Here is a 24,179-nt window from a genome sequence, read left to right as displayed (position 1 = left end):
ACACTATCCAAGTAGTTTAGAATACCATGGGAGGTATGAAGGGTGGGTTTGCCAGGCTTTTGTTAGAGAAAGTTGCTATTGGAGCTCTTTGCTTCTTTAATTCTCCTTCTGCTTCCAAAAAATGTTTGATTTATGTTAAAGAGGTGCAAAACTAATAAAGAGCATGGGTTCAGAAAGAAAGAAAAAGGAAATTTATCACAACTGATCAAGAAATAAAATTCTATTCTGAATTTAAAATTTCAACAGATTTTATTCTTTTTTGAAAACATTTTTTCAGAATTCTTCTTAAAAATTTGGGGTAATAATTTTTCTTTTTTTCCTGGTTTTTAAAAAATTTGTAAGTGTTTTTTTCTAAAGGAAAACAACTTCAAACAAAAGAAAATGAGTGTTCATGCAGAATATCTAAGATACCTAACATAAGCTTCTTTTATATCAGAATTCCATCTGGGTTTTATAAATATCTGTCAATGTGCTTATGTGTATTACAGAAGTATCTGGAAGATTCCTTGATTGTATTTTTTTTTTTTCATCATTGCTAAAAATAATTTTGCTTTCTTAGTGAATTACAAGCATACTTTTACTTCAGCCTGGCTGTCCTGTGTGGTGAGTTAGCTTAAAGTTAAAGAAACAAACCCAGCCAATGTAGACAAGGCGTTTGGAAGTTACTTCATGCTGAAATCTCAGGCCACGTTCATATGAGCTGTGAATCTGACCTTACTAATTTCAAGTCACATTAAAGCTCAAGTTCTTTGTCTTCACTGTAATTATGTAAGTGTTCATTAGTTACCCAGTGTTGTTTTTTTAACACGTAATTGGGGACAAGCGAACCCTGGTTGCCTGCTGGAGGAAGACTGGTGCTTCTCTGTGCTGAGGAAAGGCTGAGTCTCCCTCTTGCTTCAACAGCGAATTTTAAGCTTTGTATCACTCTTCACCTTCAAGAAAAAACACAAGTGATGGTAGTGTTGCTATTTTAAACTTTATAGGAGGCTGGGTTGGTATATAATTTTCTGTTTTCCCTTTAAGCTAACCTCAGCATGCTGTCATATGAATACAGGGCTGAGATGTAGATTAGTGTCTGTTTTCTGGTCAGGGTTTTGTATCAGAGTGGCAGTGACGATGGAGAGAGCTCCCTCTCTTCCTCCTCCTGCCCCATTAAAGTGCTGAGGCGTAGTGGTCTGTCACCTCTCTGATGCTGTTCTTATGTCAGTTCTTGTCAGTATTGGGCCAGCACATTGCCAATCAATGTGCTTGTCCACACAGTCATGTTTTGGGCTGCTTCTCTCTTCTGAGCATTGAGAAATGAAGATACTAATGCAGTAACCTGCAATTTCTGGTATACAGCCCATGGACAGTGTTTTATTGTGGAATAGCCCGAGTACTTGTTGACTAGATGGTGCATCTTCTCTCTCCAGACCAAAAAATGCGTTGCTTCTTCAGCATCTTTACTATGTCACCTACCTCCCTCATGCTTAATGCCTGCACTGTGGCATCTCAGCTCCTTTCAACAGTCTGATGGACAAGAAGCACCTTGTGATCAGTTTCTTTTGAATTTTTTTTTCTTTTTTTTTTTCCTTTTTCTTTCTGGAGACCATAGTGATATTCTTTGAATACACACTTATTGGCTTCCTGTGATTGTCTGGTTTGGGCTGTAATTCCATTTACAAGTCCTGTTACACAAAGCCACTCCACAAGTTATATCCCGCTCTCATATGCCACTTGTGTGGGTCTATGCCAAAACCCTCCCGTGCTATTCCTCAGTTGCCTGGGTGAGGGCTGATGCTCTGTCAGAGCTTTCTAGCCATGGGTTTGCAGGACCAGGAGCTGCAGCTTCAGAAAAATCTCCTAAAGAAAGCATTTGTTGTGTCCTAATAGCGGTGCAGCTGGATCCCATGCAGATGTGGCAATCCTAGTCTTGGCCTGGTTAGACCCTCCAACTCTGGAGCAAATAAGCAGTCCAAGCTAGTTCCCTTCAAGAGAAAGGAACAAAACCACGTTTCTGCTTCCCTTCTTGGCTCTGGAGTGTGCAGATTGAAGCATCTCTGCTCTCCTTTCTACTTCAAACTTCCGAAATGCTGTTACCACATCTGGTGTGGAACTTGGCCACCACAGCCAGCTTACTTGTAGGCAACGTCGGGCCATCTGTTTTTCCCTTTCGGTGTCTGTGATTGATTCTGGCCAGAGCTGACAGTACCGTTACCTCCCCGAGTTCGCCTCAGTTGGTATGCTGCTGTAGTGGTTTAGACTCTGTTGAGAAAGGGTTTAGCCACCACGTGGAAGCAAGGCCAAGGTCCCTGTGACTGTCCTCTGTCAATGCTTAGAAGCAGCATATTTCCAAAGCTGTTGGATGTTCTCCTTTTTTCACACAGCAGCAATGTTACGTGCCTATCATATCTACCCACCACAGTGTTCTTCATGCAGCCGTGCCAGGGATGTTTGCACTTCTGGTCTTACTCTGATCTGAGATTTCTTGTAGCCTGAAGCTTGGAAGTAGGGGAATTCCTGCCTGTACCATCAAGAGCTGTTCCTCAGGTTTGTGATAGAACCAAGTTCCTCTCCTGCAGCGTGATGAGTGCAGCTCCTGAGAGGACTTTGGAAAGAATATTATATTCCTTGCATAGCCCTCTGGGAGAGGAGATGATGCTGCCTAATGCTCCAGTATGTTCTACATTCTGCTGCTGCCTAGCAGTTAGGCAGTTACAGGCTTAGCTATGTCCTTTATCAGTTTCCAGCCTCTTGTCATCTCCTTTCCCCTGTTGCTTCTGGCATGAACGTGATGTTCCTGTCAAATTTCTGCTTCAGAGTTTGGTGAATCTTTAAAGGGTACATTACTGGCTTTGTGGTCAAATGGCCTGATCCAGAATTGTTGAATGGAATAGTAGTTACTGTCAGGATCAGGTAAAGAAAAGCATTCATCCTTATTCTTCATAAGCGCTGTCCTTAACTGAAGTAAGGCTTTGATGTTGGAATCGTCTTTGTTTGTCACTGGGTTCCTTTCCTCTCTCCCTAAAGTGGTAGCACCGAATCCTGGACTCTGCCACTTCAGTCTTGCTGTGTTTTATTTTGCAGCAGCAAAGTTAGATGCTGTTTTCAGCGGAGCATGCTTGCTTCCCTCCTGTAAGAGAGGTAATGATTAACAGCAAGAATGGCTCTGTAACTCGGATTACATGGTAAAATCGACTGGGTTCTCAAACCACATACTTGTTCCTCTTGCTCAATTCTCAATCTTTTAGCTCCAAGAAAATGTCCTGAATACCAGCCTGGGTTCTTCTTTGGCTGAGGCCCCACCAGCTGCCATTTCTGCCCATTGCTGTTTCTCTTCCCCCACCCCCTCGCCCTGCAATGCTACCCTCAGCCAGTCATTTGCCCTTAAAGATCTCTGCTATCTGTTGGGATATAAATTTCAGAAATCTCATTTTCCACCCCTAGTGACATCATCTTAAGGTTGTGTGGAAGTGTCTTGGCTGTAGTTAACGTCTAGCAAAGGGTGGGAGAGGTTTGGGCCATTGTCATGGATCACCTCCATCAAGTGTGCCCAGAAAGAGCCCGTTTGAAATTTTGTCTTTCCGACAGATTCTGAGTTCCACCTCAGCTGAGGTATTAGCCTTTCTGTGTTTGTTTTTGGTTAGTTGGATTTCCCCCTTTCAAGCCTCATGCCTTCGGGATTTAGGCAGCATTTCACAGCCTTAATAAATTGTGAGAACAGGACCGGGTGCTTCAGTACACTATCTTGCGCTAGTTTTTGCAAGATCAAGAGGACTGTGGAATACAGAGCCACCTTTTGTTGTCACAGCAGTCTGTTAAAGCTAAATGTGCCGCTATGGGCCTTGAGAAGCATTTTGCTCTTGATATCTGAGCAGCCCCCAGGTTCCGTTTGTACCAAGTATAAGACACCTAAGAGGCATCCCAGGCTAATGCTGCAGTTGATAGATTAGTCTGTGGTACCTACCACCATGTACAAAAATGAACAACAGGATGTGTTACTCTATGGAATCACTGCTCATGTCGACTCAAGTTAGCAGAAGAATTATTTACCAGAAACATAATTCTTCACTGAGCGTCAGGTGCATTTGCTTCCTGCCCTGTTTATACCCTCTGGAAAGTCCTCTGGAGGTTCTTGCTGTGGGGATTCAGCAGTTCGTAGGGAACTGAAGTAGCAGCGAGGACAAGCCACTTCGTGTTCTCAGCCCTCAGCGGGGAGGAGGTGAGGTAGGTGGGATCTTGTGCCTGTGATACTGCAGAGGCAGAAACCAGAGGGCATGTATGTGCACCCGCAGTGAGTGTGTGTGTGGAAACTGTATTTCTCTCAGCCCTCACCCAACACTGATGCATATACCACAAGTAGTATCCAGTGAAAAACTACTCTCTTACTAGCCAAACCTCATTGAAAACTGCTCTCTTACTAGCCAAACTTCTTGCTTTCAAACAGCCCGATGAGAGTCAGAACTCGTGGATATCTTCACCTGAGATGAGGCAGTTGCTGGGATAGAATGCAGTTCTTGCTCTGTGATGGTGGTACTGGTGCAGATAAAGCTTGGGAATGCCAGCTTGAGGCATAGACATGCTCTTGGTTGTGCTAAGAACTATTGGTATTCCGTGGCTTCGTCGCAATTGTCTTGATTAGAAAAACAGTGTTTGAAAATATGCTAACAGGACCTTAAATACAGGTTTATGCAGCTTGCAAGCAGAATTTATTTTCTAATCTATGTAATAGATCTTGATGAAAGTCATTCACAGTGAAGTGGGATGTTTATTTGCTTTCTGTGTGTAGGCTTTTATTGTTGTTTAACTTGATTTTGATACTTAAGAGCATTTGTAAGCAAAATGCTGGAATTGGATACCTTTTCAACTCTTTCTGAGCATCATTCAGCTAGAAACCCTAAAAAGAAATTGGCAGTGATAAATTCCAGAGTTCATTTGAAGTTTATGTTTATTTGTTTTATTTTAAGACAAAATGCCAACAGCTGACCATGAATATCGTAAGCCAAATCTAACATTAACATAATCAACCGTAAATTGGAAACCTTGTAGAGTTTGCACTGTGAGTGCAAACACTCAGTGGATGAGACAGCATGAAAAAACTTGGTGCCTGCCTTTATTCTGATTTAGATTTTTTACTCTGGATTTGAGTAAACAAGGTCATTGCTTAAACTGGATTTGGATGTGTTTAGGGATGGAAGTGTATAAATGTAGCTTCTTAAGAGGTGTCTGGTTAATTGTGAATTTGGGAGGGGATAGCTAAAAAGGAGTGCTCTGGTTTTTTGCATAACTAGGACAGTATTTCAGAGGCTTTTGCTTTGTTTTCTTGTGTACCTTATGTTCAGGCATTACTTTCGATTATGTCACTTTAAGAATTCAGCACATGATCGGGGCAGATATTAAGAAACTGTTAGCTGCAGTTTTCCTCCAAGTTTGATAGCAAGTGATCTACTTCGAATTCAAAGAGGGAATCTACAAGTGGATCATTCTCATATCTTTTTTTTTTTTTTTTTTTTTTTTGGTGTGTAGAACAGAAGAGTTTTGCTTAGCTGCCATCTACAGCATCTTCAAATTTGTTAGTTTTAACAACAGCTTTTAACATTTCCCAAAACACTTAATGAGCTTGATGATGTAGTGGGGTACTCTAAAGAGTCCTTATCACCCTCTGCCTGGCTTAAATGAAGTGTTTTCCTGTGCACCTGAAAATCTGTTTTGGAAAACAGGGCCTAGCATGTGCTACTACAGTTAAAAGACAAAAGACCCAGTGAAATTGAATGGAGCATAAACCATGAGATAAGAAGCTATTTGTTTCAAAGAAAGGATATTCATCTCTGTTACATGATTCTTCATTCAAGTAGGACAAGTGGTGGTCATTTCTATGTGAGGTTTGAGACCTTAGTGGAGTGATTATGAGCTAGTGATAGTTCTGCATACAGGAATATATAAAGTAGAAGTTAGGCAATTAGGCTAGTTAAAGATGATTATATAAATCTTGTCCACAAAGAGGGGTTTTGATTGACATTGCCGAGTTTTGAAAGGAGGATGAGTTCTTGGATCAGATTAGTTTGTGGGAACTAATGAAAGCAGTTTCAGAGTTAACTGCGTGTTTCTACCAGTGAATAAATAAAAAAAACCAAAACCAGTTAGTGAAAATATGGCTCTAATGTGAAGAATCTCAGACAGTGGAACTCCATTTTTAACGTTTCTCGAAGCCTCCTGTATCAAATAGAATATATTTAGGGAAGCTTCTCCCCCCTGCCAGCCCTGACTGTAGCCTTGAACACAGCCTGTGCTTGGGATATTTGCCTACCTCTAGCTGTGCAAGATTACAAACTTCTGCTTGCCTAGCCCATTTTCCAAGCATCTCCGCCACAGAGCTGCATCCTGACCTCTATTGCAGCTGAGTCCCTGCTAACTCTGCATTTATCCAGACTTGAAGCAAGGAATGCAGAAATGCTTCCTAGGGCTTTCAGTGCCTATTTGTAGGAATTGATTTGCGGTGTGTTGGGGTGGAACTTATTTGTTCCTCCCGGGCACCTTGGGGAAGGGGATGTGCAGAAATGCTTCCAGCTGCAGCATTTAGAGGGAAATTTTGGCTATTTTTTCCCTTTTATCTCTGTTCCAGACAAAAGCATGGATTCAGGATTGTTGGATGCGAGCAGCATCCGTGCGGAAAGTACGAGCAATTGTAGATGGCATTTCAAAAGCAGTTTCTGACAGCAGCTCTCAGTAGGGGGTTCTTCGTAAAAGGGGCTGCCACTCCTTTTTGATTATTTAAGGTTGTATGAGACGTAACCAGTGCCAGGTTATGCACATTTGCATGTCTCTACCAAATCAGGGTATGTAATTACAAACTTGGCATTTGCAGGTTGCAGTAGAGTGCACTTTCATTGGGCTGAAAGCAAGGTTATACTGCTTCCGACAATGTTTGGATGTCCTTGTGGTCAATGCTATCCATTATTAGGGCATGCTGAAGCTTGAACTTCTTTTTGAGCACACGGGTAAGAAATTTTGCCAAGAGTAGGCCAAGACATGTCTCTTGAAGGGACCTAGGAAATGCAGTGTTCATTGCCGGTATCAGTAAAGGAAACTTTGCCTGCAGTATCTTTCCTTTGCAAGGTAGAAAGATGACCATGTGATGCATCCATAGTGAAAATTAATTACTGTTGTGGGATAGATGTTGCTTTATATATGCTGCTATTGTGGTTTTCTGTTTATTTCATTAAAATTCAATCTTTTATTAAAACCACAGGCTCTAATTTCCTGATTGTTCCCTTTGCAAACACTGAATGCCAAAGTTATTGTGTAGCTAAATGAGTTCATCAAGAAAAACACAAGTAGCGATACAACTAATAATATATTAAACGTCATTGCAGGCATTCTGCTGCCAATCCACATCTAACTAAAAAAGCTGAGAAGTGTATCTAAGTCAGGTGTGGGCAAAACTGTACATAATTGTCTTCTCTGAGGAGCCATGGAGAACCGGCTTGAATGCTGTGGTATGCAGGCAGAGTAAATAGGGTACGTGTGTTACTGCCGGCTCGTGGACTTGGGCAGAGAAGTCCAGACCGACTGTAGAGTTCTGCAAGAGGCTGTGGGTGCTCGGATGCGTGCACCACCTCCTGTCTGCCTCTGGTGCCTCAGGGTGGCTGCTCTGTGAAGACTTCCATGGCTGATTAGCTGTCCTTTGATGGGACTTAGGAGCTCCATAGCAATTTATTCCCGCCCTTACACGTTCCCCCCATTCCCCTCCTTAGCTGTTCTTTGCAGCCAGTGTCTTGCACTGGCTCATCTCGGCCTGTTCCCTTTTTCCATAATAATTGTGGAAGTGTGCAAGGGTTCTGGATGGCCGTGTTAGTGCAGTGCAGGTGAATCTTGTGTTTCATAGCACAGCCGCAGGCTATCAAATGGATAAGTCGTATCATGCTTTTCTGCATTACTGTGCCCTCTTTCAGCAGTAGCCTGTCCATTCGTTCCTTCAAGCTTCTTCCTCCTGCGGTCCTTTCCAACCTGAATGAGTCTGACTCCATGTGTGTGGTGTTCTGCTTTCAGCGTGTTGGGGGTTTTGTGGTTTGGGTTTTGTTTTGGGGGGGGGGGGTTGGTTTGGGGTTTTTTTTCCCCAAAATATTGGAATTTGGTTTGGGGAATCTATTTTAAAATTCCCATGTGAAAGTTGGGCCAGAGAGCACAGATTTCTACTCAAATGAATGCATTGCATTTCAAGGAATAGTTTCCATGATAATAAAAGGATTAATTAAAACACATAAATTCTTCACCCTTACTTTGTAAATTTTTCTAATTACAGTAAAGGGTTACCTTTACCCAGATAGAACACTGCTTTCTACTGTGACACAACTTCTTTTTCAGTTCTTATTGAGTAGGTTGCTTGCATACAAGTCTTGGATACCCAGTCAGAGAACAAAGATTTTTCAGGAAATTGTGTATTTCAAGAGTAGAGTGGGAGTAGATTCAGGTTAATGTCACCCCCTCTGGCTCTCCTCCCCTCAACCACCTCCACCAAAACCTGCAATCACTGAAATACTATTTTGGGCATTCCTAAATGTCAAGTATTTGGTACCGCTAACAAATGATAACTGTGTGGGAGGTTGTCCCATACAGCACCTTCATGGGATGTTTGAATCCCACGTCGTTTCCTCTTTGGCTTAATTGGGGTAGAAACTTAAACTTTGGTCTTCAGTTATTAGGAGAGGAAACTCTTGTTACAGATTTGTTCTAGCATGAGTCCTGCAGTCTTGTAGTACAGTTCATCATCACTGATTTTAATCACAGGCTGGAACCTGTTTCCCTTTTCTCATCCAAATGTTGTGGGCTGCAGGATCACTGTTTCAGAGCCACCAAGTGTTCAGCCAACTGATACAAAGCAGGATATCTCTAGCAAGAGACTGCCCAAACCCCCATTATTAGGACTCTCTACATGAAAGGTAGGAGACTAAAATTTGGGCCTGGCTGTGAATATCGCAGAGGAAGGATCCAAATTTCAGTCTTTGACATCTTAGCTAACCAGCGTGGCTGTAGGTGATGAGGTTGGAGGACAGCAGCATGTCACTCTCCTCTTCCTCATTGTCCTCTCTGCTTTGTGACTAGTGCCAAGGTTGCCCTGCGAGTCCAGTCCTTCGTTTCTGGATGTCCTCGAGTGCTTAGGATTCAAGTGAAGGAAGTGCTCCTGCCTTGGTCTGCCCCAAGCTGAACCACCGCTGTTGTAGTATAATATATTCTGTCACAGAAAGATAGTCCACTGGGATATCTTGGAGCTAGAATCTCCAAAATCTTAATATTCAAAGTGCTGTTTGAAGGGAAAGGGTGATGTCTTGGGTTTATCATTGTTACCTGTATGGGTTGCTGTTCACTTGTGTGACTGGCATTTGGATTTCAGGTCTGGTCTTAGTAACATTTCTTAGTATTTTTAATTGGTAATGTTCTCTTCTAAATCCTTTCCCATGTAAATAATTGTTACATGAGATAAAACTGAACAGATGGTTCCTCCTCATACATAGAGTCCTATCGGAAATGGTTAAATAGGTTTTGGTGTGAAAGTAGAGTTAGTCTGAGCTGTAATAATTCTGCAATTAGCAGTGGAGGTTCTTCTATATACTTACAAGTATTAACCAGGAAAATCCATGTCAAACGTTGAGGTACAGATTCAGCTGAAAATTTGATTTTTGCTTCCAGGAACAAAATACTCTCCATAGAGGATGTTGCCATTATTGCTGTAAATACCTCTTACGCAAGTATTTTTGTGTTTTGTTTTGTTTTATATACAGTATCTGCAGTAAAAGAGTGTTTAAAAGTGGGCTTCATCTCCCCTAATTCTTGATGTCTAAAAATAAAGCAGTAAAGTGTTTCTGCTCCCTCTGTGATACCTGGGGAGAGACAGGTATGTCTGTTGGTGATTCATCCCACCCTAAATGCAGTGTCTAAGCTGCAGGGGATGAATTGCTCTCCAGTGGTGAGCCATTTGACCTTTAAATGGCAGCAGGTGAGATGTGTCCTGTCCACAGTCAATAGGAAACAGAGGTTCTACAATGAATGTTGTGTCCTTCAAACGGGTGGTTGTCTTACAGGGGGTTCTCTTATCTCTGTTACTGCTTTATTACGGTTGCCAGATTACCCCCTTCCTCCCCAGAACTTCCTCCTTGAGGTTCCTTGTCAGTCTCCAAGCATTTTCTGTCTGGGTTTAAAGAAGGAAGAGGAAAGGAAAATAATTAGGGTAGTTTTTTGTTTGGGTTTCTCTTTTTTAAAATATAAAAATGAGCTTTCTACATAAGACAAAGGACTTTGTATCCCCTGATAATTTGTTTTATAAGGAGAGAAACAAAAAGCAAAGATCACTCCCTATCTTAGATTAGAAACTGATCCCTCAGAGACTTGGTATACAATAAAAGTTGCTTGGCCAGTAGGTTTTACTTAGCAAGATGAAATTTCTCTTCAGAGGTCAAATGTCTCAGGATTGTGGAGGACGTGCTGGAGAGGTAGGAACTCAAAACATTATTAGGAAGAAATGCCTTATTTCTCTGGAGTGTAACAGTGACCCAGCCTTCCAGAAGCTATTTATCTGTACGTATACTTTCATGCTTTGTAACTTCCACCTTTTTTTTTTTTTTCCTCTTACATTCTTTTGGTGGACAATGGATCTTCAGAATTCCTTATTTAGCCTGTTGTTAGATATATAGAGACAAAAAGATAGGTTCTAACCAGCAGTCAGGATGACAATTATGAGGAAACATGACAAGGGGCCAAACAATAACAGCAACAGCCAAACCTTAACTGTATCGGGAACAGAACTTTGGCAAAATTAGTTCCCTGGATTGCTCATAATGCATTTAAGAGAATAGTTTGGAAGGATAAGGACTTCTGAGATCTGATGTCTTCCTTCAGACTTCCTTATGGAGTCTGCTGGGGAAATCTTTTTTGGTTTTAAAAAATGAAGTGTCATGAAAGACTGGCTTACTAAAGTTGACATACTAGAATAAACTGGTGATTCATATTAGTGGGAAGTGGAGCAGTAATCACTTTAAGTGTACTGAAGGAGTTTGGTAAAGCTGCTAATGTTCAAAAATACTCTAACTGAAACCAGTTAGCAAATGAGGTTCCAGTAAATGGTATTTGCATCTTCAATAACTGGGGGAGGACGATGTGAATGCTTTCTTACATGATATCTTGCTAACTTCTGGGGCTCAGTGCCATATGATAACCTAATCGGAAGAGCTTAGTACGGTTCAAAAATAATCGGACTGTTGATGTATAACATTGGTTTATACAGAAAAAATACCGCGAACCATAAACCTGGTTGCTAGATCCACAGCCTTATTTTATTATAACCAAGTGAGTCAAATTAAACATAATTGTTAATGAACTTAACACAGCAGGGGCAAAGCAGTACAGCTTCTGTGAAGGAAAACTGAGCTGTGCACATCTGTGCAGATTTACATTAATGAATAAAGGAATTACTTTGTCTCATAAATTTCTTAAAAGCTTTGAAAGTAAGGCTCTCTGGTTTTCATTATGCCACAACTCATTCTAGGTATGTTGTAAGATTCCATCCTTGCACAGCTGTTAAATAAACTTATTCAAAAATTTGAGTACTTTAGGAGTAGCTGAGTGGTATGAGTTGTGCAAAACTTGTGATTGGTTCGAAATTATTTAAATAACCGAATATAAGAGAAGACGTGTGGTGTTCCCTTGGGATCCCAAGGAGGGTGGGCACCTGGCAGTCTGTGACACACAGCCCAAGCCGAGACCTGTGCAAGCATGTGTATGTCACGGAAAGGTTTTTATTCTGTAGTAGCTTCTAATGTAGCTGCAGCTGTGTGTTGAGACAAGTCCTCAGGCTTGGAGCAGTGGGTAGTGTTTCAGTCTCATGCTTCCAACATGCAAACAGTGCCCAAACAAAAGTAGTGTTGGGTTGAAGCACACTGCTAAATTCTGGTCATCCATTTAAAAATAGAAGGGAAAGATTGCTACTGGTATTGGAATAATCAGAATCAGGTAGGAATGAGTTTGTGAGGATATGTATATTCCATAATTAATAATTTACAGGAAGCAAGGTGGGCGGTGTTTATTTTGACCACAATACAAGAACAGAGGGACATTCAATACCCTGAGCATTAATTAAAAACTGCTGCCTTATTCCTTATATAATGTCTTGCTAACCTGTGGAGCTCAGTGCCATATGATAGCTAATCTGAAGAGCTTAACAATGTTCAAAAATAATTAGACTTTTGGATAGATACCATCCTCTGTTATCTTATACAGGAAAAAGATAAACTCTCCAGCTTCAAGGACGAGATAGTGACATTCAGAAAACTTGACTGTCAGCCATTGCTCATTAAAAAAGCTTGAGTATCAGTCGTTGCCACTGCTCAGTTAGGAGAGAGAACAAGGGCAGACAGTCTGCTAGTAGATACTGCTTGCTGAAAAAACACTTTTGCAAATGGTCTGGTGTCTCGGCCACCTTCATTTTTCTTTGAAGGTATTAAAACCTCCAGGACTGTGAGTGAAATGACATCTTAGGTACTGCTTGTCTCAGGATGTTTGTTTGCACGTAGCCCCATTGCAGTATTTGAGTTTATCGTCAGAAAAGCAACTAAAATTAGTATTACAATTATTGGTAGATTTCTATCATGGAAATACTCATTTGGATTTTTCTTTTTTTTTTTTAACTGGAGTTGTATGTTTACTATGTGTGACTTGTGTTGGCATTGTGTGCCTCCTACAGCAGCAAGAGTGAGTGAGATTGCTTGCTTGTTTACATATCAACACCAAGGAGTCAGTTATGGAAACCCTGTTGACACTGCTTATTCTTGAACCAGGGAGAGAACAATGTAATTGTAAAATTACCAGTTGATATGAAAACATCTTACATTAGTTTGCAGAATATAACAGATTTTTTTCTGTCTTACTTTGTAAAAACTACTTATATCATCAGATTGATTGTATGAATTTGGTTTGGATCTTATGAGATTTAAATTAGCAAGCATCTTAAAGTTATCTGCATTTTTTGCAGGGTATTATAGAAAAATCAAAAGTGAAAGGAATTCCTATCGTTATTGATGCTGTAAGTATTTTCTTGATTCAGTCAGTGGTTTGACATTTAAGAATCTATTCAGTAAATGTTCTTCTTGCTGGTTTTTGCAGGATGGACTGTGGCTCATTTCCCAGCAGCCTTCTCTTATTCAAGGCTACCAGCGAGCTATTCTTACTCCAAACTACATGGAGTTTAGTAGACTGTATGAAGCCATGGTGAGCTGTTTTCCTTTTTGGTATTTAAGTACATGCAAGTTTAGTCTTTTAGTCTTTAAAAACAAACAACTTATTACTGGCTTAAACATTATGTGCTGTTTCTTATATGCAAGACAAGCATTCTCTGGGTTTTTATTTCATGGGATAATTGCCACAACAATGCCTATTCTTAAACAGAGCTCTTTTTTAAAGACGACCCTTTCTTATGCATTTTTTGGCACTGCAGTGGGTATAGAAAAAAACATCTAGGAAGACTGATGATGATGCTTTTTTTCTTTTTTTTTTTTTTTTTTTTTTTGTCCCCATACATATGCTGAAGTAGCATGTGTTAGAATATGTTGTTCTAGTAGTAAAATATGTACTGTGTATGGAATTCTTGTGTTGTAGCTTAGAGACCCCGTAGACAGTAGTGATCATCATGGATGTGTATTAAGACTCAGCCAAGCCATGGGGAATTTGACAATTGTTCAAAAGGGAGAAAGAGATCTTATTTCAGATGGAGAGAAAGGTAAGTGAAGCCTTTTGCTTTTAGCAGTGTGAATATTTTGTTTTGTTTTGTTTGCTTTCGGTCGTAGTCCAGTGGTTGGACTATATAGTAATTGGTTGACTGTATTCCCCTGAAGATTGAAGGGGAGGGATGGCTGTCTTTGCAGATCACTTTTAGATGATTTGTGTAAATTGATATTTTTAAAAGAGTGCAACTTAATTTATTTGCTGAAAAAAGTTGCTGATTTTATTTCTCATTTAATTGGCTATAACTTACGTTTTACATTACGCAGGTATTGAGAAATTAATTTTTTAATCTTTGTGAACTGTTTTAAAATCCTTAGCTGAGATGGTCTTTATAAGTGCAGATGTCATTACAAATATGCAGAATAATATTGTTGTTTCACCATATATTGGTGTGTGTGAAAAATGAAGACATCTTGAGGTTCATGAGCTGCTCAGTTCCTTGATACTATCTGCCATGGGGCTGTAGATTAGCATGTATGTATATGACTTGTACGTTAGCCCTGACAGTTTAAAAAAACAAACAAACAAACAAAAAAACCAAATTAACTGTAGATTGCCATTACAACTTTTTAAAACAGTCACTTACTAACATGGTTAATGTATACTTAATAAAATTAGCTGCGTGTCTGATGCTTTTTATACTGATCATTTACTGTGATCAGTATAAAATTAATTCATGAGTGCCTTCGTTGCATTTCGACTACATCATCTTATTTCGCATACATAACAAGCAGCAGCTCCACTCCTAATTACTTGAAATGCTAATCTCTGATAAATGTTTATGCCGCTTCAGAACCGTTTTGTATATACAGTCAATTTTTCATTATTGGGAGCCATGGGAGTCTTTTATAACAGAAAAACAGATGTAATATGACAACTAGTTTGTGCAGAGCCACCTTCCACATACCCCCGTTAGTACAGATACTATAGCAGACTGTGAAGCAAGCTGGGATCTGGAAGCAATATAGTTACGCCTATGTGGTGAAGGACTTTGGTCCTATAGCACCCAAGTTGCCCTGCATGAAGTCTGCTGTCATATTTGCACCCACAGCAGACTTGATTTGTAACCTTGGACAGTCAGGCCAGGCTTAAGGGAGGATGAACTCTGCCAGAGGATAAAATATCCTGGCTCCAGGATCTCTAGAGAGCTTTAGAGTACTGTAGTGTATCTTCTTTCTCTGTTTTTATGTCAACAATGTTCCTTTTATGCAGGATTGTTGCTTTTTTAATGAATGTCAGGAAAACTGGGTGAGTGCTTTAGATTGAGCACATTACCTAGTATATCTCTGTTCTCCTTTTGAGCTGTTACTCTTGAGAGAAGTGTACCCCCACCATTGCTGGAGAGAGGGGACACTCTGTCTCCATTGCCTCTTGTCATGCAGGATTCAAAAAAACAGGAAACAACTGAAACTCTTTCCATTTTCAGTTTTGAATGTTCAGGTGTGGCACAAGTTTGGTGTATGTCTTGTGTGCTTTTGGGGCTTTTCGTTGTTTTTATTTTTTTTCCCACCTTGCTCTTTGTTGTGTTCTGATATTTTTTTCTCTTAAAATTCTTCTTTTCTCTTAGTTAAGTGGCTTTTTGATTTGAAATAAAAACAGTTCTGTGCCTTTATAGCAGTTGTTTGATGTCCAGCTGTAGGCTGCTTTCTTGTTCTTACCTTGGTTCTATCGCTGATGCTTTTTCTCTCCTGGATTACAGACATTACAGGCAGCATTGCTGAGCTGTAAGAAAGCAGTTGTCAGGTTTAATACAGGTTATAATGTCTGTTACAAACACTGTTTTTAGGGTTTGTATTGCTTGCAAGAAGGTTCCTGAGAATTTTGCAGAAACTGTAGACTTCAGCTTCCTTTAACAAGAATGTTCTTTGGGTTTGGGAGTTATTGTCAGTCATTTTTTTTAAAAGCTTCTCAAATGCAAAATTACATTGAGAAAGGAGATTCTACTGTCTGCTCTTTGCCACAACACAGAACATGTTGTCATGTCACTGACCTTGAATTCTCTCCCAGGTTTTTCGCTCTTAACTTCTTTTTCATCTGTCTGTTCTTTTGATCTGATGTCATTTTTTTTCAGCTAAGACAACATACATCATGATTCCAGTGTGAGGGAAATCCAGATCATTGGATCAGGCCAATGTCCTCTGAGCACAATCAAATATTATGAAAGGATCTGTGTATTCCTCTTGCCTTTTATTTTTCATGTCATCATCCGTTTGTAGTTCTTAAGCCGTACCTATTTTCAGGCATTTCCTGCTTGAGCTTATGTGCTTAGCTGTAGTTTCCATATATCACTTTCAAACTTTCTCCTTTGGGAATATCCTGCATGCGTGCTTTCTGAAAAAAAAAACCAAGTAAGTCTCAATGCTCTCCAGGAAGACCAGAAATTGCAAACTTAACTATGTAGCTTTAGTGTTCTGTGCTTGGCTGTTGTGGAAGAAAGGCTTTTTGAGGATGCTGAATTTTGCAGCAGGGAAGACTGGCTTGGTGAATATAGCTTAGAGTGATTGTAGCGGTTATTTTCACAGTACTTTTATTCATGAGTCTATAGGAAATTCAGTAGACAATTTACTTCTAGTTGAAAACAAAAAAGATTATCAGGTGATTTGATAGTGAGCTGGAAGTACAGGTGTTGGTGAAGGATTACCGTCAGCAGACAGCTCTGTAATCTAAGCAGACAGGCACAATAAACTCTGATTGGAAGCTGAAGCTTAATAAATTCAGATTAAAAGTAAGGCAGATTTTGTTAACAGACAAAGAAATTAGCTATGACAATAACATACCTAAAACTTTGATAGCTTGCCAAACTGTGAAGTGTCAGGACACCTCTGAGGTTTATTCTTACAGATCAGATTAGGTGATGCAGGTGCTTCCTTACGGCCTTAAAATCAGTACTGAATCACATACATAGCCTCTGTGAAATCAGTAGCAGTCCTCCACTATAAAGGAGGTTTTCCTAAAATTTGTCTCCATTTCAGTTAGGAGCTGCCAACTGCCCTGTAAACGTAATCACCAAGATTTTAAATTAAGTTTTATATACTCTTTTTCTCTTTCCTTTTGCAATTTCACATTATAGCTTGGTCTACAGTTGTTGATTCCCTGCTACAAAGATGAGCTTCACCATGCTCTTGGTAGGTGATATCAGTGCCATCACTGACCAGGGTAGGAATGAGTACTCAGCCTGTGGGTACAAGGTAAGTCAGCTTTTATTCACTATGGCACAGCTCTCTAAGGTTTTCTTTTTATTATTCTTTGGAGAACTGGTCAATTATAAAGTGTGGTTATACCAGTCTTAGTACCTAACATGTTTAAAATTTGGTTAGGTCCTTGCAGTAGGGGATTTGGATTTTTGTTTTTAAATGTTATAACAAGTTTTTTCTGTATTTTCCCCAGCACCTGTGTTTGTTCTCTCCTCCCTTCCAAAAGGCAGACTTTATGGGTAACCAGCCTGCTTCTGCCTGTGACTACTTTTACCTGGACCCAGTAGCCAAACATAGTTTATCTCCAGTTGCCCAGCTGCAGCTATGGTCAAGAGAAGCAAAAAAGCATGGGGGGGGGGGGGATTACTGAGTACTGAATATGGGGTGAAAGGCCAACTTTTGCCATACATCCCCAAGCAGTACTTCTAATTTCTGCCATTCATTGCCTATACAGCTGAAAAGGAAGCTATGCAGTCCTTGTCAGTCCCTGGCTGACTCAGCTAAAAGCTCTTAGAGTGTCCAGCTGCCTAGCAAATTTTGCCTAGATTTTTAACTGAGAGGCAGCACCATCATCTCCACTCCTGCTTCTGCAGAGTGAGCAGAACAGGGAGGTGATGGTTCCCGTCCGTTGTGCCACTGTGGTCTCCATTGCCCACACAGCCCAGCCTGCTGTCTCCCAGACACTGCTCACTTGTCATCGCATCTGACCCCTGGCTCCTGCACCTATCCAAGAAAAGTAATGTAAAATTTGCATCGTTTTCTTTTAACTTATATTGCCTGGTGTCTCACACTCAAGGACCTATCTAAGTTTTAAAAGTGTGCTTAGGGAATATAAAAGTATAAGCACCCTTTATATAAAAGCCAACTTACATTTTCCACATCAGTTGAGTGATTTCTTCAGCCAAAGTCATTAATCTTGGTTTCCCTGTCTGTGTGCACTCTGGGACATGTTTCTGGGAGTCCACAATCTCCAGCTATGTGCTTTTGTGAACTAACTTGCAAAAGGAAAAAGATAAATTTCTTACTAGTACAAGTAACTGCCAGGTCAGAGATGTATATTGGTAGAAGATACTATTCAAGATCTGATAATGGTCTAAACCTGAATCTTGCATTTGATGGAGCAAAATGGTCCTTGATAGCTACCTTATTATGCATAGAAAATGGAAATCTTGAGCCTTTTAATTAAAAAGAGAGTATTTATTGTTCTGTGGGGTAGCTGATGTTAGCTGATCCAGTCCAGCTGGGTCATATCAGAAGTCAGAATGGTCGTACATTTCATACATGGATTCCTGAGCACATTAGGATAGGTGTAATACTCCTGCTCTGTAAGAGGAAAATAAGTGCAAAGAACTTGTTCAGGACGTCTGAGATTCAAGAATTAAATTTTAATCTCCAGGCTGTCTTCTGGTCTGCAGTCTCAGTAAATGTGGTGTTTCACAGAGGCTCTTTAGCCTTCTTTATCATCATCAGTATTACGTGTTTAGCCTTAAATAGCTATCCCATATTTCACATTCTATGTTCTAAATACAAACATTAAAAAATTAATCCCTGGGGTTGGGTTGGGGTTTTTTGCTACTGGGTGAACATTGTGAATCAAGAACATGCAGACATGCATTACCTTTTATACTACATGGGCCTTTGGTTTTCTAACTGTAATGTGTTTAGGAGCAAGAGTTGTAAGTAGGGCTGGCTGTGTACAGCCATATCAAAATTCCTGCTTCCCAGTTAACTCGTAGTGCTTGATCTCAGCAAAACTACTAAATTCTATTTTTTTTCCTTCAAAGAGAGGACAGCTATTTTCAGTTACATAACAGCCTGGTTTTTTTAATTAAGCATACAATACCCATAAATGGGTCATTCTTCTGGGCTTTGATCTGCCAGCACAGTTTGGGGTGGGAGTCCTTTCAGCTTAAAACTTGCTGGCAGTGGTATAGTTAAGTGTGACACCATGGTCTGAATGCTTCCCCAAATGCTACTGTTTATCTTACCTTCAAGGAGTGCTGAAAAGGGAGTGATGGTAACTTATTTTATGGCCTGAAATACATTAAGCCTAGAGCTACTAAATGACTTGGCCATAGTTACCCAGGAAGTCTGGGGCAGAATTTTGAATTGTATGGAGCCTAAAATTCTTTGATCTCTACTTTCCAATATTCTGTCAGTATGACAGCCTTCACTTTTTTGTTTCTGTTGCACTCATATTTCAGTACCAGTTGTTTCCATGGACTTAGGTAAGCAAGAAATCCAGGTGACTATGTGTAAGGGACGTGTTGTATTAGCTGCATACAGCTCTGGCAATATTTATGTGCTGTTTAATTGCTGAGATTATGTTGAAACTGTTGAACAGGGCTGTGGTTGTTTTGACTCTAGCAGATCTCCTTGCCATACTTGGTTGAGCGATTTCTTCAATGATGACATTTTTATTTCATCTAGCCTTTTCTTATGATAGTATATGTACGCTCCATGGGTAAGTGCTAGGGAGCTGGGCTTTGTCCCAGAAAGTTACTTAACATAAATCAGTTTTCATTAAAAGACTTCTATTAATTATGCTGAGGTGGGGTCTTTTTGATTCATCATCCTGTGAAATAATGACATAAGATTTGGTTGCCCAGGCCTATTAAAAACCAAAACAAGACACCCTGCCCCAAGAGCCAATTTGACCGGCACTGGTTGTGTGTTTCTGTCTCTTAAGGTCTGTCAGTTAAACTATAGATGAACCTCTCCATTATTTTGATTGGGACTGGTGTCACACTAATTGACCTTAAGTGGCCTTTCACCATTGACATGTTGCAGTGATTTCAGTCTTTGCAGTTTCCCTGTTGTCCAGCATCCAGTCGTCTTGGTCTCCTCAGCTATTCCAAGTACCACATTTTCTAGGCTTTCCGATGTACATGTTCATCCCTAGTTGAATGTGGTATAGCCTCACTGAGCAATGGACCAAAGAACACTTCATCCTCATGTAAATACATCGTTCTGCATCTCTCCAGGGATTAGAGCTGCCCGCCTTCTCAGCATCATCGCTGACTATTCAGTCATGTCCATCTAATCGATGTCTTGTAACGTTGCCACCGGTTGTCACTGCTCAGTGCGGTGTATAAGGACGTCACCCCCGTGGTCCTTAAAGAACTGCTTGAGCTGTCTTCACAGCGGGTCACAGACATTTAGTGGGGGATGTTGGACTGGGGGAGTGGGAAGACAGCAGTTTTATCTTTGTTGTTCTAGGAGAAGGCTGGGAAGAGCATCGGGAAGACTTTGTCCTTTGCGGATTTGGCAGTCTGCCGGTTTGTCTTGATGGTAGTGTGGGATTCCTTCTTTGATTTTAAAAGCTCTTAACAGCGGCTGTAGTTCAGAGGAGTTTTTCATTCCTTTTCCCGTTGCCTGTTGTAATGTTCATCATCCTTTTATTTTGAGATGTTCTTTGAGGAACTGAGCCTCTGCACAAGAATTGCCCAAGCATTATACCTTTCCCCCCTCATTTAAGTGAATTTCCTGTAGTTCTGCTTCTTTGAAGGTATTGCTTGCATTTGTCTTCCAGCATCTCTGTGCAGAGCACAAAGATCTGCTTTTGTTGTTGCCTGTGAGGTAGTCTGCATGTATTTGAGACTTACTTTTTAAAAAACCACAAACAAAAGACCACTTTTTTTTTTTTTTTTTTTTGTAGCAGGATATTATAATTGGCCTAGTTCGAGGAGATCTTGCTTTCCTGTACAGCTCAAAACTGACTGGAAGGTTGTGGGGCTACGGAATAGTGGCAGATGGTGACATACAGCTAATAAGCAGGGGCTTGTGCTCAGCTGTCAGTCAGAAGGCCCCAAAGCTTTTGAACAGAGGATTTCCATCCTGCCTCCTGCCAGGAGTTCAAGCCCTCAAAGTGAAAATCCTGTGAGATACCGTCTTCAAAGTAGCAGAATTAGAGGTGATTTCTCCAAAGCACTGTATTTAAAAAAAAAACCAACACAAAAAACCAACCACACCACCTAAAAGGCCATACCTTCTTCAAATAGCTAACTCAGAAGAGCATTACACTTGTGAAATTTGACATTAACTACTGCTCACTGAGAAACACATCCAGAATCTTAATTTGGGGGGGAAGGGGGAGGGGAGAAGAATGATTGGGAGAATTAACTGCTGGCAGTGCTGCAGCGGTGTCTGCTGTGTTCCCGGTGACTAATGAATCTTTGCCCTCTCAGTGGCAGGAAAAACGCACAACTGCCTGGCCTCAGGAGCCCAGCAATTACTGCTGGAAGAATCAGTAGGAAATGGAAGTGAAGTACAATTCTTTGCTGCACTGAGTAACAAAAAGCAGAAATGAACTATGCTAATGAACTGCAAAGGGTTTGCTTGCATTAAGTAGTTTTTTACCTCTTGCTATTTAAGAAGATTTAGCTGCAAGTCCTTCAGTTTTGTGCATTTTTTCCCCATTATTTTGTAAGAGGAAAAATTCGTTCTAAAATATGGACAGTACTCCCTCTAAAACACCTGGGCTGCTCTGTTTGTGCACCTTGGAGAAACCCAGCCCAGGTGACTTGAGAAAATGGAGGTAAGAGCTGTTGTCCAAGCAATGTCTTGCTTTACACTTTGCTTGTGTACTTGGCGTGCTCAGGAGTGCAGGAACAACAGTGTGCATGGTCCTGAACCTGAGTAGCTCCACAGTAGCTGACTGGAGGTGCTCAGGATCACTACTTGGCCACCAATGATTCTGCCAGCTCTTCTGTTCTCCTAGAAGAGGAAAATAAATTTTTCCTGGGTTTTTTTTTTTGGAGCCAAGCAAGAAGGAAAGCTAAGGGTAGGTACATACCCACAAGAGAGTTTGGAGGAGGGTAGCAGAATTGATGCTGTTTTCTTTTTGAGTGCCTTCTGTATCCTTCAGGCTTCCTGCTTGGGCTTGTTGAGACTGGAGAACAAAGGAGTTAAATTTAGTGAAACCGTTTGCATGTTCTTCGTAGTTACAGCTCCACAAAGAGATCAGTTTGACCAAGGTCCTTTGTAGATTTAAAATAGAAATGTAACATCTGATATTCTGACAGAGCCTAGCCACAGTGACACAGTGACACCGCTGACGGAAACATACACAGATGCTGAGGACACCGTTGCTTGGCAGAAAGAGTTCTCTCTTTGTGTGTGGTTTTTACAAAACCTAAGGCTGTTTTCAGTAAAATACCTTTCTGATGGGCATAGCAGAAGATTTGAGACTTTGGTTCTATTTTGCATTTGCTCTTTGTAAAAACATCTTGGTTTACATTTGAAAACTCTGAAGGTCAGAGACTCTGGAGAGTTGTGTTTGTGCAACAGCTTTGTGGAGGGACCTGGTCCAGTTTGGGGCAATTGCTCATCATGGCAGCATCAATTCATGTGAATCACTAAACTCGTTAGTGACTGAATCTTCTGTGCAGGCTGAGTGAAGTGGAGAAAGTGTATACATTGTGCAGTGTTATTTGTAAAAGATTGAAAAGTAATTTTAAAAGTATTTTTAAAATGTTAATGCAATAATTTTTTTTTAAGAATAGTGTATTTCAGCACATGCTGCTGCCTGTGATTAATCTCTCAGCTGTTAATCGCTGTGTGCCTCAGAGGTTAACCCTCACAGCTATGTGATACCATTGTAAGTAGAAGAAAAAATGCACATGACTTTGTTTTTGGTTTGTCTGTTCATAGTACTTGTATGCAGTCACGAAGGAAGCAGCCGGAGATGTGGTGGACAGGGGGATCTCCTTTCTGGTTCTCTTGGAGTCTTAGCGCACTGGGCATTTCTTGCTGGAGCAGAAAAAACAAATGGGTATGAATATTAATTAACAACTTCTTCATTCTTGTGAGTCTGTGTTCTCCTATGGCAACTGTTGTAGAGCTGCTGTAGAAATTTCCAAATGAAATTGGAGTCATTGGGACTCAGGTATTCATGTACTTTTAAAAAATGTAAGGGTGTTCTAGAGCAGTCTATATAATAGTTACAATTTTAATAAGACAAACTCTTCAGTAATCTAACAGCTCCCAAGTTTGAGGCAGAAGAAGAGTGTGAACCTGGATCAATTCCCAAGGACATATATGTATGGGGTGTGTGTTTTCAAAACAGTTGAATGTAGGCAGAAAGTATGAAGAATAAATAAGTGGTAGTCACTGGCAGTAACATCTCTATAATTCAAAAACTGTGTCATTTAGCTTTGTTTTTGTAATTTGGTGAATCCTCTTGCACTGTACTGAAGTATTTCAGTGAGGCAGGTAAGTTGAAACTTGGAAATAAAATACAATCTCAAAGAGGGTAACCATTTTAAGGCCAAATGGCAGTCCAGTTTGGTCAAACATAAAGCAGCCATGCAGCTGCAGCTGGCTGTTGGCTCTTTTGTTAAATTATGTCAATTCCTGTTTGACTAGTTGGCCCATATGGCCATGTAGTCTTTCTGTGAAAGTAGCTGCTTTAAATAAAGTTGAAACGAACCCTGACACAAGCAGTAAGGGAATAACAGTCCCTCTTCCCAATAAGTAATGGGCTATTGAAGCTTGAGGGGTGGAGATCTTTTGTAGTCCTTTGGTTGCTACATGCAGATGCACACAGTTAGATGTCCACAGGAGTTGACTAGTCCGTGCTTGCATTACTGTGAGAGCGCGGCACTAGGTCCCCAAGGAGGAATGAGGGACCAGTTGAACCAGACTTTAAAATTCTGGAATCTAACATACCCAGAATGAAAAATGAAACCAGGATTGTTTGTGTATCTGAAGTTGCAGCTGCCATTAAAGGAGGAATTTTGTTTTCCTTCATTAAAAGGGTGACTTCATTTTTGCATGGTGTACAACAGATCAGTATTAAATTGTTGGAGAGATGAGCAAACACAGCATGTGTTCTCCGGGCTCTCCTGACTTGGGCTCCTGCGGCTTTTCCAAACAGCTCGCTCAGAAACTCTTTTATTTTATAGATGAAGGAAAAGTGGGAGAGCATAATTGGCATCAGCAATACATTGTGTCTCCTGTGGTGGTGTTAAGGTGACCCTTCTCAAACACCTGCTGTACCAATACTGTTTATCGCATGTGTTTCAGGAAAGCAGGAACTTTTTGGGTTCTGTGAATCAGGGCATCGGCTTGTAGTCTGCACTGCAGGCAGTCCAGCCAGTCCTTCCACGCTTGTGCCTGGCTCTGTTGTTTCAAAACAGGTCTGTGCAGAGCAGGATTTTGAAACACCGATTGCACTGGCTTTCAGGGGTGCTAATGGTATAGTAGGTAGGATTTTCCTGTTAAGTAGACAGGATG

General features: G+C 40.6%; 1 protein-coding gene across 8 annotated transcripts in view; it reads left to right on the top strand.

Moving 5' to 3' along the window:
• The window catches only part of NAXD (NAD(P)HX dehydratase), a 51,935-nt gene that overhangs the window by 24,303 nt on the left and 3,453 nt on the right, over window positions 1-24,179 (top strand). For 5 of the 8 annotated variants that reach the window (XM_052773733.1, XM_052773729.1, XM_052773732.1 and 2 more), the window contains 4 exons: window positions 13,001-13,051; window positions 13,132-13,236; window positions 13,624-13,744; window positions 22,596-22,716. In XM_052773733.1, coding sequence (XP_052629693.1) covers window positions 13,001-13,051; window positions 13,132-13,236; window positions 13,624-13,744; window positions 22,596-22,716 — 398 coding nt within the window. Of the gene's footprint in view, window positions 1-13,000; window positions 13,052-13,131; window positions 13,237-13,623; window positions 13,745-16,819; window positions 16,938-20,601; window positions 22,423-22,595; window positions 22,717-24,179 lie in introns of those variants that run through there. The other 3 variants (XR_008232959.1, XR_008232960.1, XM_052773731.1) reach the window with 3 other exon arrangements.

Source organism: Harpia harpyja, chromosome 22 (assembly GCF_026419915.1).
Source record: "Harpia harpyja isolate bHarHar1 chromosome 22, bHarHar1 primary haplotype, whole genome shotgun sequence".
NCBI classification, from domain to species: Eukaryota; Metazoa; Chordata; class Aves; order Accipitriformes; family Accipitridae; genus Harpia; species Harpia harpyja.
The sequence above is the reverse complement of the archived record's forward strand: the minus strand, read 5'-3'. Positions and strand labels throughout refer to the sequence as shown.